At 39.4% G+C, this 20,547-nt stretch overlaps 1 protein-coding gene across 3 annotated transcripts in view; it reads left to right on the top strand.

The window, feature by feature from the left end:
• The window catches only part of RABGEF1 (RAB guanine nucleotide exchange factor 1), a 50,160-nt gene that overhangs the window by 22,534 nt on the left and 7,079 nt on the right, over nt 1-20,547 (top strand). The window contains exons 2-7 of one of the 3 annotated variants that reach the window (XM_043914892.1): nt 2,012-2,197; nt 4,237-4,403; nt 9,456-9,625; nt 15,772-15,853; nt 16,568-16,700; nt 17,916-18,007. In XM_043914892.1, coding sequence (XP_043770827.1) covers nt 2,019-2,197; nt 4,237-4,403; nt 9,456-9,625; nt 15,772-15,853; nt 16,568-16,700; nt 17,916-18,007 — 823 coding nt within the window. In that variant the 5' untranslated portion in view covers nt 2,012-2,018. Of the gene's footprint in view, nt 1-2,008; nt 2,198-4,236; nt 4,404-9,455; nt 9,626-15,771; nt 15,854-16,567; nt 16,701-17,915; nt 18,008-20,547 lie in introns of all 3 variants that reach the window. The other 2 variants (XM_043914891.1, XM_043914893.1) reach the window with 2 other exon arrangements.

Here is a 20,547-nt window from a genome sequence, read left to right on the forward strand (position 1 = left end):
TCAAGAGAAGGGGGAAAAGACAAGAAAATGGAGGGATTTTCATATTTCCTCTCAGTGTTAGGAGTTCCTATTCTCATTCTTTGAGCCAGAACTAAAGGAGCGCTCCCCTGGCATTCATTTCTGGATTGACTTGGTGATACTGGAGGGGAGAAAGGGTAACCTGAACGGGGGTTCGGTGATAGAGTGAGTTCTGGTCTTCTTCCTTAATTTTCCTCCTCCCTTTTGCCTTTGAGAGTCCTCAGAAGTAATGCTTGGTGCATGCCTCTTTAGTTGTGGTGCACAGGCTTCTCACTGCAGTTGTTTCTCTTGTTGCAAAGCTTGGGCTGTAGGTGCGTGGGCTTCAGTAGTTGTGGTAGTTGGGTTTAGCTGTCCCACCACATGTGGGATCTTCTTGGACCAGGGATCAAACCTGTGTTCCCTGCATTGGCAGGCAGATTCTTTATCACTGTGCTACCAGGGAAGCCCCATCTTAACCATTTTCAAAGTATGTAATATAGAAGTGTTAACTATGTGTACCTTGTGCAACAGATCTCTAGAACCTTTTTGTCTGGCAAAACTGAAAGTCTCTCCCATTGAACAGCAACTCCTCTTTGCCTCCCTCCCCCTAGCCCTGGCAACCATCATTCTACTTTCTGGTTTGAAGAGTTTGACTTACTTAGATACCTCATGTAGGTGGAATCATGTCTTTGATTTGTCTTTTTGTGATTGACTTATTCTACTTGACATAATGTCCTCAAACTTCATCCATGTTGTAGCATATGACAGAATTTCCTTCTTTTTGGAGGCTGAATAATATTCCATCGTGTATACCACATTTTCTTCATCCATTCATCCTTGGATGGATATTTAGATTACTTCTAGCTCTTGGCTATTGTGAATAATGCTCAGTGAGCATGAGCGTGCAGATATCTCTTCAAGATCCTATTTTCAGTTCTTTGGGGAGTATACCCAGTGAGCTTGCTGGGTAATTTTGTTTCTGATTTTTTGAGGCCCCTCCATAGTGTCTTCCACAGTGACTGTGTCATTTTACCTTCCCACCAGCTGTACACAAGGGTTCCGATTTCTATACATCCTTGTCAACACTTGTTGTTTGTGTTCTTTTTGATGATAATCATTCTGACAGGCGTGTGGTGATATGTCATTGTGGTTTGGGTTTGCATTTACCTAATAATTAGTGATGTTAAACATCTTTTCACATGTTAGTTGACTGTTTGTATTCTTCATGGCTCAGATGGCCAAGAATCTGCCTATGATGCAGGAAACCCGGGTTCAATCCTTGGGTCAGGAAGATCCCCCAGAGAAGGAAATGGCTACCCACTCCAGTATTCTTGCCTGGAGGATTCTATGGACAGAGGAGCCTGGTTGGCTACAGTCCACGGGGCCGCAAAGAGTTGGACACAACTGAGCAACTAACACTAACACACATATCTTTTTTGGAGAATTGTCTGTTCATGGCCTTTGCTGATTTTTAATTGGATTTTTATTGTTGTTGTTTTTAGTTCTCTATATATTCTGAATATTAAGCTCTTATCAGATAAATGGTTTGCAAATATTTTATCCCATTCCATAGGTTGCCTTTTCCCTCTGTTGATTCCTTTTCTGTGCAGAAATTTTTAAGTTTGATGTAGCCCCATTTGTCTGTTTTTGCTCTTGTTTCTTATGCTTTTGGTGTCATATCCAAGAAATTGTCACCAAATCTAATGTTGTGAAGTTTTCCCCCTATATTTTGTTCTAGGAGTTTTATAGTTTCATGTCTTACGTTTAGGTATTTAATCCAATCGGTCTTTTCTTAAAGTATGCTTTATCATTGGGCAGGAATAAGAAGTTTGTTCTTTAGTATGATAGGAATTTGCCATATTGAAACCTTCTTTTCCCCTCTTTCTCCCTTTCCTTCTGTTACAGCCTTAAGTTGATAAACTCATTTTTTTTTTTTCTTAATTGCTTTGCTGTGAGCAGAATGATAGTGAATTCATTCTCAACAACACTTTCTTGTTTGCTCTTTGATTAGCAGGAGGAAGATGAGCCTTAAGTCTGAACGCCGAGGAATTCATGTGGATCAATCAGAACTCCTATGCAAGAAAGGATGTGGTTACTACGGCAACCCTGCTTGGCAGGGTTTCTGCTCCAAGTGCTGGAGGGAGGAGTACCACAGAGCCAGGCAGAAGCAGATTCAGGAGGACTGGGAGCTGGCAGAGCGGTACAAGGCCTTCACTTGGGGTTTAGACAATGATGTGACTGGATGTGCAGCATGGAGGGATACGTTTTTCACTTCTCTTTCGAGCTATCAGCAAGTCAGCTTAATTTTAAGAGAAATGGATATTTTCGTTCGTTCACCACTTAGCGAATAGCTTTCAGTGATTTCTTCACTTTGTCTTAACTTTTAATTGTTTTGTGTTTGGGATGAGTTAAGTCTTAGTTCTCTAATGTAGACAATAAGTTCCTTTGAATGAAAATAAGCATACTTTATGGTGAAGATAAATGAGGTTACAGATGTGAGTGCTCAGGACTTGGCTTATGACTTTCATCAAGCATTATTTCCCTCATTCTTTTAATATACCCAGCATGACATCTGGCAGTGATAAGCACACAATAGTAGAAACCTGTTGATTTGTATCCATGGTCCTGAAAGTACAGAAATTTAACTTTTCCTTAAAAAGTGGCATTTGTTAGTATCATCCAGGAATATGACTATGATAAAAATTAAAACATAGAATGTCTAGTGAGCATAGGAGCTAATAAAATGCCATGAATAATACCACTGGACCACCAGGGAAGTCCCCAGGTTTTGTAGTTTTAGGTTGTTCCCAGGTGATGCTGATGCTGCTCTCTGGGGAATCACACTTTGAGAATCATAGTTCTATGGATAACTTTTGAGATTTATTATAAATACCTCAAATTCAGCTGGTCCAAGGCCAAATTCCTTGCTTTTATTTACTCTAATCCCCACTCCCAGCAGTTCCTCGTATCCCTCTTGTATCAGTTAAAGACATCACTCTTTATTCAGTTGACTAAAAGACATCAATCACTCTTAATTTCTCCTTCACCTCCCACACACTGGTTACAACTAGTTGAGCATGTTCTGCTTATTTCAGCTCAGAGAGGCCTTTTGAATCCCATCCTCTCCTATTTCCAGGTCTTGTTTCTCTTTCTTAAGTCTGTGTACTCTGCTCTTAATTACTGTCTCTGTCCCTAGTCTGTCTGCCCCTCCAGGTGTCACAGCTACCTGCGTTATGTTTAAAGCACAGATCAGACAATGGTATTGGATTATAGTCTTTCTTGATTTCCCTACCACATGATGAAGTCCAGGACTATAGCAGGCTTGGCAATCAAGGTTTCTTACCACCTGGCGCCTACGTGTACATCCAACATCAGAGTCCATCACATCGTCAGTGATCTGACTACATTGAATGAACTTGGTCCTCAACACAAGTCACATCCTTCCCATTTGTAGTAGTACCTTCTTTCTGGAATGCCCTTTCACTTGGTGGAATCCTCTTGATCCTTCTAAGACTGGCCTGAATATCACCATTATAAAAACTTTCTTGGGACTTCCCTGGTGGTCCAGTGGTTAAGAATCCATCTGCCAATGCAGGGGACACAGGTTCAATCCCTCATCCGGGAAGATTCCACATGCAGTGGGTCATCTAACCCTGTGTACCCCAGCTGTTGAAGCCTATGCCCTGGAGCACATGCTCTCCAAAAAGAGAAACCACTGCAGTGTAAAGCCGGTGTACCACAACTAGAGAGTAGCCCCTGCTTGCTGCAACTAAAGAAAGCCTGCTCATAGTAACAAAGACCTGGCGCAGCCAAAAATAATAAAATAAATTTAAAACAAAAAACCTTCTTGGACTCTTTCAGCGGATTTAGGTTTTTTTCCCCCTGTATTCTCATAGCACTAGGGTTTTGCTGTCTCCTGTAGGCGCTGTCACATTATGTGGTAGTTACAGACTTAGCTCTTTCTCTCTTCCACCTTTGAGGTTGTCAGGGAAGAGGACTAGACTTTATTTTGTGTAATCCTCGTACAACTGCTGAATGAACTTGATTCACGGAGAAGGTCCCTTTTGAAGTTTGTAGTGGCACATAGGATAGTTTGCTATCAGAGACCTCAGACCTCTTTGGTATTTAACCTCTAATTCTGAACGTTTTAGCTCCCCAGTTCATCAAGTTATTACCTGTATATGCAAGGAAAACTTGGAGAATTATCAGGGTTACTCTTGATCTCTTCTTGAATTACAGTCTGCAGCGGGAGGAAGAAGAGGCCTTTGCCAGCAGTCAGAGCAGCCAAGGGGCCCAATCCCTCACATTTTCCAAGTTTGAAGAGAAGAAAACCAATGAGAAGACCCGCAAGGTTACCACAGTGAAGAAATTCTTCAGTGCTTCATCCAGGGTTGGAGCAAAGAAGGGTAATTTTTCTGATTCTCTTTTTCCTTTTGTGCCCAATGAGACACAGAATGTGCGTCTCAGCTTTTTCTGTAAGCATTCAGAGATATCAACACAGACTTGAGAAGTTGGGTTGGAGGTGCAGATGACAAATGAAATCTCATTGGTTGGAGGACATTGTGTTTAAGAAAACTTATTTTTACTTTATCAGAGGAGTAAAGATAGTTGAAACATATAGTTTTGTTTATAAAATTTATACCCATCGTATCTACTTGGATGTTTTATTTTTTGTGCCTTCAGTTTTTGAATATTGGTTTACTCTCCTTTGTTTAATATCCTCACTATCCATACCTTATCGGAAATGACTGCTTCAAGTTATCTTAAAGTTACCTAAAAGAGAAGTTTTCTGAAAGCTTGAGAGGCAGCTTGTGTCTAGATAGGAATTACTATTTAGAGAACATATAGGAAAGGCTCACTTTTGTATGTACTTGACCTTTTTCATCCTACTGCTTAAAATTCCACATTATAACCAGCAGGAAAATTCTCGCTAAAGTCACACTTGTTCTACCAGTGAGCTGATAAGCTAGTTGAAATGACCTAGCAGGAAGCAAGAAAGAATGTCTCTTGTTAGACCTTAGTCTCTCTATCTTTGTGTTGATAACCAACACTGATGCTGTCAGAGAGCTGTTCTCTTGGACACTTCTTCCACTCCCTCCACCCCAACCTGGGATAATTGTCCTTAGGTTTTTGGTCTGCCCACAGAAAGGGAAATAATAGTATCACACCTAAAGATCTTTGCTGATCTTTTGGATTTAATGACTGTTGTTTTTTGTTTATTAGAAGGAACGATTATTTATCCAAAAATACAGCACTTCTCTTTAGTAAAGGCAAACCTTTAAGCTGTCTTTTTCATTCACATGATCCATTTGAAGTTGTTCTTGCTTGGTTCTCTGTCAGCAGTTTTCTGTACAGCAGTAAGAAGGGGAATAATCAATACCTGTAACAGATTAAATGTGTTTGATAAGAATGTATTTGGCTCATGATTTATTTATGAGGAGGTTGTGTAGTAGGGTGATTAAAAGTGTATACTTTGGAGTCACCCTGGTTTGAGTCTCAGCTTTGCAGTTTGCTAGCTATGTGACCTTAAGCAGGCTAATCTCTTTAAGCCCTGTCTATTCTGAGGGATAGTAATACCTATCACTGGCGTGTCTTGAGGAGTAAATGAGCTGATGTGTGTACAGCGTTTTAGCCCAGTACCTGACACACATAGTAAGTCTCCAATAAGTGTTAGCTATTTTAAGATGCATGTTGTTTTTTTGATAGAATAATCTCTGCTGGTAAGGAGCTCAGAGGTATTGATCAAAGCCATTCATTCCTGTTTAGTTTGCATTCTGTTTCCTGCTTTGGGGAAGTCTGATTAACCTTGTACATTTATAGATGTCTGGTGAAATGATATATGACAACAAGTGAAATGGTAAAGAATTATAAAGCCATCAGCTCTAACTGTCACATTTTACAGATGACAGTGTGAAAGCCCATAAGGCAAATTTATTTACCCAAGGTCATATAATGAGTTGCTATATTAGAGCTCAGGTCTCCTAAGTCCTGGTTAAGCTTTTTCCCCTCATATCCCTTGACCTCAAATATGTATGTGTTCACCTATAACTATATCTGTGTCTGTATCTATGTAGATAGATAAGCACATAATAGTCACACACATTCATGACTGTACTTGGCACTTTTAAAATCATGTCCTAGGAGCTCCTGTACAGTACACACTGTATTATGGAAAGAAGATTTTACTTTAAAAGAAAAATTTCAAGTGATTTTTAATCTTAAAACTGTTCATGTGGAATAGTTCCTAACTTTTTGAATTTCTTTAGAATGATAGATTTTTTAATTTTATTTTTATTTTTTTTGATCTTTAGCTGTTTTATGTTTGTAGAAAGCATGTGGTGAGAAAGACCTCAGAATGTTGGGAAAAAAATTGATGTGTGTGTATTCTATTGGACCTTTGTTTTGCAGATTGTTTATGACACTCTGCCAGATGAACTCCGCATTTCAGGGTGATTATTTTTTTGGCCTTTGCATATGGATGAAGTTAGCCTATACTAAATGCAGTTTTCATTTATTGAGTCTAGACTACAATAGGCCTTTTATGTTCTGTGTTCTTTATTTTACTTTGTTAATACAAGATGTCCTTGCTCTTGATATTTTACTTGCTTCTATTGATGGTATGAAAGAAAGCTCTTAAGCCAGGAAAGGTTGGTGGTACATAGAACACAAATAACCTTCTAAGGGATTTGAAAAATATTTTAACTTCCTGTTAGAATTGGCCGTGTCTTCAGAGACGATTAATGGGACAGCTTGATTGTAAAGACTCAGAATTTACTTTCAGTTTTTTAATCTCCAGAGCAGGGTTGAGTGAGCTGTAGTTTAGAGTAAATTGCAGTGGGTTAGCCAAGTTGAAATACTTGCTCGTACGTTCTAAAATGCCCTTTTTCTTTAGAGCTCAAATAGATGTCACCCTGAGTAGAATCTTGTGTTCATCTTTTACAAATAATCTAAAACTAATGCTCTAAGGAGGGATTAAGGAAGGCTGTCTTTAAAAAAAAAAAAAGGAAGGCTGTCTTTTTTTTTTTTTCTCTTAAGAATTAAGATGCCAAAAAAAAAGAATTAAGATGCCAATCTTTCCACTCAGACCTTAGATTCTAAATACTATCCTACACTGAAGTGAATTTGGGTTCCTTGGAGAAATGACTGATTCTGGAACTGGGAAAGGAGGGCTCCTCAGAAATGTTGGGGACATGTCAAACACCCAGAGGTCAGCTTGAATGGGTTCCCACTGACCAAATTTGGATATCAAAACAAATAAAGACAATAGATGGACTGCAGATGAATAAAACAATAATCCATTAGTCCATCCAACTAATAAAATAGATAAATAAAGAAGGGAAGAAAACTCTTGCTTACCATAGAGTGTTGATTAACACATATAGGAGTGATGGAGATAGAAAATCACCATTTTATAGTCATCCTGGTAGGAACTGGTTCAGACAGGTTTCACCAGTGGATGCTGCGTCTGGCGTGAGAGGAGGGAGTTTCCTGAGGAACAAGTTGTGAACCTTGATTCAGGTTAACTCCCACAACTTATTTACTGATTACAAATAGAGAAATGATAGCTATATTACAGTGTGGGAAATGGACATTCTGTGCCTCTAGATATGATAATTTGAGAAGAACACAACATCAATTGTGTAATATTTAAGCTGAAAATTTATAACCTGACATCTAGTCATGAGGAAACAGTAGAGAAACCCAAATTGAGGCACATTCAGTAGAAATAACTGGCTTGTATTCTTCAAAATTGTCAGTGTCATGAAAAACAAAGACACATTTCCAGATTAGAGGAGACTGTATGACCACTAAATAAATGTGTGACCCTCAGTTTGATCTTGTGTTTTTAAAAAAAAAAAAGCTTGTTTTTCAGTAACTATAGTTAGCAACAGAATATCCTTGTTGCTAAGAAATACCCAAACTAAGGGATAAAGAGCATGATACATACCATCTACTCTGAAAAAATTTAGAAAAAAATGCACATAGACATGGAGCAAAATGTTAAAATTTTGTGAATCTAGATAATGGGTAGAAAGGGATTCTTTGGGAGAATTCCATGGAGAGAGGAGTCTGGTGAACTATTAGCCGTAGGGTCACAGAGAGTCGGACACAACTGAAGTGACTTAGCATGCATGCACATACTAATTCATAGCTAGTGAATGCAGTTCATCTTTTTATCTTTTAAGTTTTTTTTAAGTTGTTTTAGGGTTCACATAAAATTGAAAGGATGATACAGAGATTTCCCATAGGTGCTATGCCTCCACACATGCAGTCTTCTCCAATATCAACACCCCCCACCAGAGTGGTCCATTTGTGTTACAATTGCTGAACCTACGTTGACACATGATTTTCATGAGTATGTAGTCTACATAAGGATTCATTCTTGGCATTGTACATTCGGTTGATTTGGACAAGTGTGTATAATGATATGTATTTACCATTATAGTATCATAGAGTATTTTTACTTTGATTAGCATTTTGAAAGAGTATTTTTTAAAAATCAAAATCATCTGAGAATAGTATTTGTTGAGGGGAGAGAGTGTGCACAAGTAAGGCAATAAAAGAGATGGTTAGAGTTCTCCTGCCCTTGCCTGGCTTACAGATCCAAAGTCTCAGGGCATGGTGTTCCCTGGAAAGAGTCCTCAGTCCACTCTGACATGCTGAGGCAGATACTGCATAGTAAAGAGCTCAGGCTGCAGAGTTAAGGCACAGAGTCCTGGGTTCAGATTCCAGCCTGTACCACTTAAATAGCTACAGCATCATCCAGGTTAATTAATGTTCTCAAGCCTTAGCTTATAGAGTTGTGAGGATTATACAACAAAGCATCAGAAAAGTACTTAGCACATAATAAACATTTGCTGTATGTTAACTATTACCACTGTTAGTTTGTCAGATTGCATGTGTATTCTGTTTTTGTTGGGTGGAGTGTTCTATAATAGTTACTTCAAGTTGTTTGATGACATTGTTCAGGTATTCTGTCCTTACTGACTGTTTTGTATTACCTATAATATTGATTACCAAGAAAGGAGCATTGAACTCTCCTATTAAAATTATGAAATTTTAAATTTCTTCTCTTTATGTTTCATGTGTTTTAAAGCTGTGTTACTAGGTGCATGGGCTTCCCTGGTGGCTCAGGGGTAAAGAATCCGCCTGCAGTGCAGAGACAGGGGTTCGATTCCTGGGTTGGAGAAGGAAATGGCAACCCACTCCAGTATACTGGGAAATCTCAGGGACAGAGGAGCCTGGTGGGGTACAATTCATGGGGTTGCAGAAGAGTCAGACACAACTTAGCGTTAAACAAACAAACAAGGAAAATGCAAATATTTAAACATAAAATAACTTAAATTCAAGTTTAACTTTGATTTAGCATAATTTAAATAATCTTAAATTAGATACTTAAAGTAATTCCATGCATGGATCTTCTGTGTAATGAAACTTACTATGTTTAATTTTCCCAGCAGAAATTCAGGAAGCAAAAGCTCCCAGTCCTTCCATAAACCGGCAAACCAGCATTGAAACGGATAGAGTGTCTAAAGAGTTCATAGAATTTCTCAAGACCTTCCACAAGACAGGCCAAGAAATCTATAAGCAGACCAAGCTGTTTTTGGAAGCAATGCATTACAAAAGGGTAGGTTGAGAACCACCTAGAAATGTAGAGTTTTGGTTTTAGGAAAGGTCTTAGTGATAATCTAGTGAAACTTTGTCATTTTCCAACTGAGAAAATAAAGACCCAGAAATGTTGTCACTTACCTGAGAAATGTCACTGAATCAAGTTAAACATGACTCTGAGGCTAATACTTTTCCACTGCAACTCAATGGTATTTAAATCATCTTCATGTGAAAAGTTTGACATCAAAGCCACTTGTACTGTGTCCTTTATAAGTCTGTGTCCTTTTAATAAGCCTTCCTAACTTGTCACCTTGTAAATAATAAGCTGCCAAGAGGGCCATAGTAGACCTTGAACTCTTAAGTAATAATCATTAGACCGAGAATAATCATTTAGGATTTTTTTTTTTTTGGTTTGGTTTTGTATTTTGATTTTTAATTTTCCTATCCTTGCTCAGGTAGAGAAGTGAAAGCTAAAATTTAGACAATGAAAAGGACCGTAGCAACTTCTGTCCATTTATTGTACAGGTAGGGAAGTTGAGAGCCAGAGAGGATGAGTGACTTATCCAGGGCCACTTGGACAACAGCTTGTGTCCTCTCCCTGTGTGTCTTTAACCTGTAATTTCTAACCCATGGTTTCAACAGTGAACCACTCTTGACCACACCTTTTTCCTCTTCATTCCTATTTTCTCCAGTCTTAGAGTATACCAGTGATGAGCAGCCTTCTTTCCACATACACGTCAAGTCTAGAAAAATCAAGTATTTTCAGAATTGCGTTAAAATTTTTTTCAGCCATTTTATCTTTATCAGGAAATACTTTGTATATGCACTGAGAGTTTTTAAAAATACTTCCTCATCCCCAAAATGTACCTCTTTAGGCTAAAATTTCATTCAGCACCTGCATAATTCCCACACACTGAAGTATTTCAAAGCAATGCTTAAAGAGATTTTTTTTAAAAAACTAGCTGCTATACTGTTTGAAAAGCCTGGTTCACTTGACTCATCTGTGAGTACTTTTGATCTTTTCCTAAACCTTGTTGGAAAACTCAGGTAACCAATGGCTAAATGTACAGTTGCATTAATGAACTCAGGAGTCTGTCTTTCATTGATTTTTAAGACTACATATTTAGTAATATTAGGTACTTGCAGAAGCCACTGACAGGACACTACTGGACCTCTGGAGTATCATGAATAACATTGTATTTGCTCAGACTCTGGTGCCCTCAGAGTATTTTAAATGAATGTAACATCTTTGGGAATTCTGCAGAATTTGCCTACCTGGCTGCACCAACTGTGCTGTCCTTTGAGAGTCTCAGAATGTGAGTTACTGGAACACTTAACCCTTACACATTTCATTCACTGAAGCAAAGGCAAAAGTTTAAACATTTCTCGTGCTGAAAAATTACATGGTAATGTTTGTGAAAAGCACATTTGAGTAGTTTGTCATTAGTAACTGTCTAGCTCCTAAAAGTGACTGACTACTACTGGCTTTTCCTTAGAGTGATAAAGTGAACTCACTTACCTTGATAGTTCTTACCACCTTCATTTTGCCAGTTATTGAATTTGACAAAAACCAGGTACTTTTGCTCTGTTTTGTTCATCTAAATGAACAAGTGTTTCAACCTATATTCAACTAGCTTCATGACCACAGGGTATATTCCCTTGTAAAGTGGACTGTCTTAAAAATCTGAGGACTACATGCTTGGCGACATATTTTAAAACTTAAAATTAAACATGTATTTAGAAGGCGTAAAGCCCTAATATGTTTAGTTTCCTGGGGGGAAAAAATTATTGAAGGCAGCAGAGACTAGCAATACAAAAAATATGAACATTAAAAGTTAAAACCTAAATAGATCAAACAGTGAACTGTAGTACAAAAGAAACTTAATCTAGAAAATAGGTCATGGAGATCTAGTTTCTAAAGATAAAATACACAGAAAACGTAATTAAGGAAATAATCAAAGATTTTGAAAGCTAGGGGTGGAAAAAAGACCTCAGCCAGACAATTTTCTTTTTTTTTTTTTTTTTTGGAAAAAAAAAATAAAATGACTTTACACAGACATTATAGAGAAGACTATCCCAGGGATTGGTAAAGAATGCTTAAAGAAAAGAAGTAATTTACACTGCTAGACTGTGTTTTTTCTTAGAAAATTTTGAATAATCTTTTAGAATTTTGTAAAACCTGAAAGAATTTACCAGCACAAATGTGCTATTATATCACTTAGCTCCTTTGGGAAGAACTTTGAAGGATCTGAGATGTACTCTACTTGCAAGTTAAAGGTTAGCTTGCCATCGTTTCATGGGCTTCCCTGGTGTCTCACTTGGTAAAGAATCCACCTGCAGTGCAGGAGACTCAGGTTTGCTCCCTGGGTTGGGAAGATCCCCTGGAGAAGGGAATGGCAACCTACTCCAGTATTCTTGCTTGCAGAATTCCATGGACAGAAGAGCCTGGAGGGCTGCAGTCAATGGGGTCGCAAAGAGTTGAACACGACTGAGCAACTATGCTTTCATTTTAATGATTCCATGAATACTGGCAGAAGACAAAAGCTTCCTGGGTCAGGGGAAAAAAAAAAAGCCAGTTAATGACGGCAGAGGGGCCCGAGTAGATCAGTACATGTAAATGTACAAACCAGTGCGTTTGTACTGGGTCCCTACTTATCAGTGCCCACAGGGCATGCAGAGAGGACCAGGTAATCCCTGTATAGGCAGTGAGTTATGCTAAGGAAGAGTATCTTTTATAGGGCTATGAGCCTGCCTGACTTTTGCTCCAGAGAGAAACCTTATTATATTAGACAGTGACAGCCTACCCTTTTCACTTGAGTGCGGCCCCAACCCTGTTTTCATGGCCTGTCCGCTATACAGCTATCCTGGAAAAGGGTGCAGAAGAGAGGCCGCCAGTGTCTCCTCACAAGATGTGCAGAAATAGGAGAAGATCAACATAGAACTGTCTCCCCGCGTCTTTACAATAGTATAAAGGGAGTAATAAATGGCCACTTGAATTCTTTTTTAAAAAATTTATTTATTTTTAATTGGAGGATAATTGCTCTATAATATTGTGTTGGTTTCTGCCTTATATCAGCATGAATCAGCCATAGGCATGTCCCCTTGCATTCTTTCTTTCTATGCCTGGGTCTGTGGTAGCCTCCAGGGATATGACAGTAACAGTACCCTCAGGGAACTGACTTTTTAGTGGAGGAGATAGGCAATAAGCTGATTTATAATATACAACTGTGGTTAGTCCTCTGAAGAATCTAAAGCAGGCTAAGAAAACAGAGTGGCAGGAGAGTTAGCTCACACTGCAAAATAAATATTGTGCTAACGTGTAAATCTGTGCAATAGAAATAGAAAATGGAGTTTTCTGAACTGTAACAAAATTACAGTGATTGTGTGGAGCTGGGGGAGGAATTAGGTGATCCATTGCCACCTATAAAACAGGCCATTTAGGCCTTTAAAAGGAGGCCATAGTTTCTAGCTGGGAGTGAGTACTGGTAATAGTCTTAAGAAAGAAATGTGTTCTTACTGTTAAGATTTGATGCGAGTGAAAGTTAGCCATGTTATATATTATAAATCAGTTCATTGTCTGTCTCTTCCTCTAAGCTACCTAAGAAGATAATCCATTGCAGAAAGTATTGAATTATTTGCATTCAGTCTTCCTGTTCAATCTGAATGCCCTCTGAGAATCATTATTTTTTATGTTATTGCCTGGTATAGTGGCTGGAATTCTATTAGCCATGTAATAAATGGTTTCAGAATGAATAGAAATATAATTTTCTGGAAATTGGGGGGAAACAATCTTACCGGAAAATCTGAGAGAAAACAGAATACCAATAGAGATAAATTTAGCAGCATGGTAAGATAAACCCACAAAATTCAGTTACAGTACAAGATGCCAGAGATGAAAAGCTAGAGAGCCTAGCAGACTTTTTAAAAAGGGCAATTTTTAAAGATAATAGTAATAAAAAGATTAAATATTAAATGATAACTTAATCTAATACAGAAAGAGGTTTATTCAAAGAATTAAAAGACTGTTTCTGGATTTTATCTTGGATTTAGCTGAGGAAGTACAGATATCTTGGATCTAGCTGAGGAAAACAAAAAGATAAATTTACAGATAAAGATACCTTTCAGGTCAGTATGAACACTTAAAATATTAAATTACAATGTTACATTGTTTATTCTAGTAAAAGAAGGTAGCAGGAGTTTGGGAGGGGAAGTTTCTAAATGTAGCAGACACTTCAGAATTTACTAAAATGAAAGTTACCACAATTAGATATGATTTTCATATATAGAAAAAAAGAGAGAGAGAATGGTAAAATAAACCAGGGATTCCAGAAATAAATTCAGTTTCTCAGGAGCAAATTACATGAGAATTAGAAAAACAAGGGGGAACAGGATTGCTTTTTACTAATTGCTGCTGAGGAAGACAGGGAAGTTTGTGTGCAGATTATTTAAGGTCTGTGTTTGCTATGAACCTTACATGCCCACCAAATAAAAGAGCTAAGAATGAGAAACCTTAGAAGAAAGCAAATTAAGATACTTATTTCATCTACAGAGAGGAGCTACAATTGGAACTGTTGAAAATTTTTCTTAATGATCAGGAAAAAGGTTTAATGGTATTAAACATTCTGGCAGTTAAGGAGTGCAGGGCACTGTTGAGCGCTGTGAGGCCTGCAAGGTTGTTTTGACCAAGGGAATGGAGGGGACATCTTCTCAGAGGAGGCGAGATGGGGACCGAGCCTTGAATGAGACCCTGTGGGACTTCCTCGGGCAGCTTCTGGAGGATTGGAGAGGAGCAGAAGTAATCTGGACAGAGAATAATTTTACATTGTTAGAGAGGCGGGAAAGCTAAGTGCAGGTTCTCAACAATAGGAAACCTAGCGGGGTACGTGGGGACCAGATCGTGACCTAAGGTGTTCAGTTGAAAAAGGAAAGATCAAAAGTGGGAAGAGCAGCTGAACTCCAGGGGAGATGTAATGAGAACCCAAACCAGGGAAGGGTGGACGAGACATTGTGAAGGCAGGTAGGCAAGGTTTGCTCACTATCCCTCACGCCAGGCCATCTCTTCTGAATCAGCCAGAGCGTCAGGGACTATGTGCTTCATTGGGGCTTTATTGACCCCTGTCATTGGCCTGTGCAGAGGTGGTCTGAGTCCTGTGGAATTTGTCTTGCGCCATATCCATGCCCTCCTGCGATGACATCCTCATGAGAACCCTTGGAGAAATTCCTGATTTTGGAGTCAGAATTTCACCTAAGAAACTGCTTTTATATTTGGACACTCAGTTGTGTGACTGTTTTCATCTTACTGATGATTGCTAGACAGCTTAGTTAGACAAATTTACGGGCTGACTTTTTTTTTTTTTTTAGTAACTTCTGTATCTTCAAGGAAGATATTTTAGTGTTATCTTTCCAGCTCTACTTTCTGTTTCTCTCCATGTTTTGTCTTGTTTCCTCATTTTTCTAGGTTGTGCTGAACTAGGTTTATCTCTCGTATAGACTTCAAATATTCTTTGGAAAAAGTGGGGAGTAAATACTAATACACATGTTACACCTGTAAAATCAGTAAAACCCAAATAAAAATTACGATGCCCAGTGCTGGAGGGGCTGTGGAGAGATAGGCACACATACATGGCTAATGTCTGTACTTGGAGTTTCTGAGGGTTGTATCTAGCAACAGGTATTTAGAGCTGTAAAGTTGTTCATATTTTTTAAGCAGTTAATGCCACTTTTGTAAATTAATTGCAAAGAAATAACCCAAAATAAACTATCTTCACACAGTTGTTTATAGCTGCAATATATAATTAATGAAAAAAGGGTAAGAACCCATGGCATACAGTGGTAGAAGATGGTTGAATAAATTGGCTAATATAATGGAATATTATAAAGCCATCAAATGATTAAATAGACTAGGTAAGTCAGAACGTACATATACATGTAAATTTTCAAAATATGCATTATACCCATGTAAGAATATGTGTATACAGCAAAAAGTAATGAGAAGTCATGGAATGTGGTAAAGAATACTAAAGGACAGGCTTTTCTTGCCTGCAGCAGTAATTGAATTCATAAGTACTTCTGGGATTAGTTCACGGAGTAGGTTTTGTAAATATAGAGCTTTCCTCATGATCTGTCTTTCAGTTACGTAGCAGCCTCTTTGTCCCTTTGTTTCAGGACTTAAGCATTGAGGAGCAGTCAGAATGTACTCAGGATTTTTACCAGAATGTGGCTGAAAGAATGCAGACTCGTGGAAAAGGTAATCCTTTGTTAGCCTGCCTGGGAGGGACGGCTGGTAGTTGCAGAGCCCTCCTGCTGAGTCTCTCAGTAGTTTCTCTCTTTCTTTTGTTGGTTTGCCTGCTCTGTACTGTAGCTTACTCCACTAGCATTCAGATAGTTGGTTTTATACTTAGCAGTATCTTTGAATACCACGACGTATATCATTCCAAGATAATCAGGCAATTGGATAATTTCTTGAGCAATATTTAATAATTTCATTGGGAATAGGGACAGAGTCAGTTAAAACCCCTTGGGAGGCTTCTAAATAAAACCCTTATCTCAGAATTGCCATTTTGGTGAGAAATCTGCCCCATCTGTTTACTTTAGAGTGACCCCTAAGGTCATATAGTAGACCTCTGAAAAGCGAAAGGGTGACTCTTGCCAGCACTTGCCAGTCTTGGGAATTTCAAGTGCTTTTCTAAAGTAGCACCGTGCTACGGTCTTCTCATTAAGCAGGGTGTACACCTGTTAGGTCCTGCCAGACAGCTTCAGTTAGAAGTAGGGATTCTGTAAAAGGCAGCCCCGAAAGTTGGGGTAATTTTTTTAGAGTGTTTTTTAATATCTTATACTTTTGTTTGGGTGTTTTTAATGTATTTCTGATAAATTAGTTTTCTGCTACATTGAAAGTACTATGAAAACATCACTTCATTTCAAATGTTCATCCTTCATTCAAATATCCTTTTGAATATTTCAGTGCCTCCAGAAAGAGTTGAGAAGATAATGGATCAGATTGAAAAGTACATCATGACTCGTCTCTATAAATACGTGTTCTGCCCAGAAACTACTGATGATGAGAAGAAAGATCTTGCTATTCAGAAGAGGATCAGGTAGTTGGTTGTTCTGCTTTTCCTTGTTGTATTTACTGCCTCCTGTTGGAAGAACACATCTGAGAAAACAGGGCCCTTGAGTTTCAGACCTTGGGTGCAAGTAACAGCTAAGGTGGGAGCCATCCTTAGCATATAAACTCCTTTGTCATGTCAGAAAGAAAAGGAATGTGGTAAATTGACAAGAGGAAAAGACTCAGGTCTCCATCTTGCTCATCTGTTTGAATCCAGGCAGCTTTAGATGAGAATCATGCCTTGTATTTGAGACTGTTCAGATCTCCAAAATTTCCAAGGAACAAGAGGAAATTTCATTGTTTTCTCATTTCACTGCACTGTCTTGTCAGGCAGGAAGCTGTGAATATCCATATAAAGACAGTGTGTGTTGTCTTTCTCTGTTATTCCCAGGGGTGATTCAGCCATTTCTGCTGCTGCCTCTTTCCACTAGCCCTGGGTGGCTAACACTGTGCAAAGCACCCACTCCTCCATGGCCAGTAGACTGAGTCCCCAGTGGCCGCGGAGCACTGGGGAGAGAGGCCGTCGACGTGTGGGCACAGGGCCAGGCCTGAGCTGAAAAGGGGTTTCTGGAGGAGAGGGAGCTCGGATCACAAGTGGGGTTCCCAGACAGCGGGGTTGGTAATCGGTAGCTCTGAACTTGATGATGTCTCATCGGAAGTGTGGAATTGATCTTGGGAAGATAAGGGAGGAAACCAGAAGTAACTCGGTGGGCTTTAGACTGAGGTGAGAGTGTTAGTCAAGCATGTGGTGAGGACTGGCAGAATTTCATGAGTGGAATCACCACGTGACCAGAAATCTCCGAGGTTCGGGCAGAAGTGACACACGCCTGATGATCTCTGACTCCGGCTCTGGTGTGCCTCAGGTCGAGGGCAGAGCCTGAAATGTGGGCAGTGAGGACAGGGGGCAGCAGGTTCTTCCCTCATCTTCATTCTCAAATATCCAGTGCTTTTCCAATGTAGTATAATTTCATTTCAACTGGAAAAATTGTCTTCCGCTTTCTTGTGATAAGTGCAGAAGAGAAGCCTCATCATAGGATTCCAGCTGCCCGGCACATCAGCTGAGCCGCTAGTACGTGCAGGGGCTTGGATTGCCTGACGAGCCCCAGTGGTGCCCGTCTTTTCCTATCACTGAGGAAATAACATGATAAATGATTACAGTCCATCCTTGGACCTTTTTTTTCACTGTCTGTCTCTCTCTCGGTAGAGCCCTGCACTGGGTTACACCTCAGATGCTTTGTGTCCCTGTTAATGAAGAAATTCCAGAAGTGTCCGACATGGTGGTGAAAGCAATTACAGGTCAGTGAAACTAAGAACTTTGTATTTGGATGTTTTCCCCTCGAAGTTAGCATTTTGCTTTATAAATCTGTACTTATTTCAGTGAGCAAAAAGATAGTATTTCTAAAATACTTCTAAAATGCAGATTGCCAAAGCTATATTGGAATGTGGTAAAAGTGATTTAAGAGTGTTAGGTTTATGAATTTGAAGCATTTTCAGATCAGCAACTAAACCACTCTCCCCCTTCATTTTCCATGACCATTTCTTATTTCTTGAGCATTGAACTAAAGTCAACTAGGTAAATTTCTTAAAACTCAACTGTATTTATATATCAGAATAATTTTGAGAGATGAAATTGGTGAGGCATGGTTAACCCCAAGCTAGAATTATATATTAAAATGATGTTTCTGCTGCTCCTGCTGCTAAGTTGCTTCAGTTGTGTCTGACTCTGTGCGACCCCATAGACGGCAGCCCACCAGGCTCCTCTGTCCATGGGATTTTCCAGGCAAGAGTACTGGAGTGGGGTGCCATTGCCTTCTCCGATGATGCCTGTAGTTGGTTGTTAATCAGAGATGTGCTTTGCATTTCTTTTCTGGTTAGTTGGAGAAGTAAATGAAGTGCCATAAATTGATGTGGCTCCAACATTCACCTAATAAGGTTTCTGTTTCTTAATCAAGGAATAACCTAGCAGAAGTGCAACACAAAAGTTTTAAAACAAACCTGGTGGAGAAGACATCCAACTTGTCCAACATCTCCTTAATTAAGGAGAAGAGTTGGAAAGAGATTACCAATTTAGAGATTTTTAATGAAATTCTGCTGGGAAGGAAAGTGGGTCAGCTGATGTTAGCAGTGCTGGAGGCACGCCATTAAGTAGTCTCCTTTGGTTATAAGAACCAGAGACTCGAGTTGCAGTAAGAAATGAGGGTTTGCTTAAGATATTATCAGGGTTGGAAAGGAGGCGAGGCTGTTACAGAAACTTAGCTCCAAGGTCCCTTCAGGGACTGAATTATGTTCTAGCTAACATGATTCTTCCACTTTCTCAGGTTCTGCTTCTCTTTGTACTTTTTCACATTTCAGCTCTTGATATAAAATGTATTATTTTCTGTAATTACCTGCGTAGAGTTTAATTGTCCTCACTAAATACCATCCTCTTTGTTGCTCAGAGCTTTTCTGCTAAGCTCCTCATGGGTCCCATGAATGACCGTTTTGGGTCAAGGCCCAACCCCCACCCCTGCCTTTTGTTTAGGGGATATCCATAAGAGATTGAAAGTGAAGCCTGAAACTTGTACTTATGTTTTCCCCCAAAGACTCTTACTAGTAAGTTCAAGATCAACTGGTTTAAATTTAAAGTACTTCATAGGAATTTATGTTGGGGACTCTTTTCTGAAAAGCCACAGGACAGACCTTATAAAACCAGAAACTACAAGTGCCAAATCATTGTTTGCTGAAAAATAAAAATAAGAAAGATGTCAGTATATCAGCAGTTTGTTAACAGAATTTGAGCTGTGGGACTTTGCTCTCTTGGCATCTAAGATGAAGTTTGAAGAGATCTTTTGATAGTAAAAGTATAGCCACGAAATTTTAAAAGCCTTCTTATGCTCTCATCTTAACCCCCTCTTCTTGCCAATCCAAGAGCTGCCACATTCTGCCTCTGAGGACCAGAATTGATATGATCACTTTCTTCCTATGCTATAAACTTGTCAACCTTCAAAAGGACAGTCGCTAACAATAGTCTTAAATGTGGAGATAATCACTGAACTTTCTCCAAATCACTGTCTGCTTCTAATCAGGACTGTCCTTTTTGTTTATAAATACACTGCACTGAGGCCCGTGCCACTTCAGTTGGCATCCGTCATCTAGTGGGTAGAACCCCCGAGTGCTACTAAACACCCTGCAGTGTGCAGAGCAGTCCCTGCAGCAGAATCATCCGGCCCAAATGTCACTAGCACCCAGTTTGACTGACCTGGGAGTACTGCCTACTTTGCTTTCAAAACCCCATTAAAGATAAGTCTGGACATCTGCTAAGATAGAGTCCCTACCCTCAACCCTATCTTTCCTCCTGGCCCCTGGTGGCTCAGACAGTAAAGAATTTGCCTGCAGTGCAGGAGACCTGGGTTGGATCCCTGGGTTGGGAAGATCCCCTGGAGAAGGGAATAGCAATCACTCCAGTGTTCTTGCCTGGAGAATCCCATGGACAAGGGAGCTGAGCAGGCTATAGTCCATGGGGTCACAAAGGGTCAGGCATGAATGCGAGACTGATGCTTTCACTTTTTTCAAAAGCCTTGAACAGAAAACAAAGCCGTATCTGAGGATTCTGAAAAGTAAGTCATAGCAGGCATTTTGGAAAGGGAAGTCATTACTAGAGGAACAGCTAATGCAGTTGTGAGTTTCCTGTGTTGTTTACTTTTCTTTCCACGTCTCCTAGTTTAGACTTCAGGGCAGCACAAATCATGGAACTGCTTCTGGGGATGGGTGGTCCAAAAGCAAAAAGAAACTTTTCTCAGACTCAAAGATACTGGGCAAGGGTGGGGTTCACTACCAGATGGAGAGTGTGGAAGAAG

Source organism: Cervus elaphus, chromosome 10 (genome assembly GCF_910594005.1).
Source record: "Cervus elaphus chromosome 10, mCerEla1.1, whole genome shotgun sequence".
NCBI classification, from domain to species: Eukaryota; Metazoa; Chordata; class Mammalia; order Artiodactyla; family Cervidae; genus Cervus; species Cervus elaphus.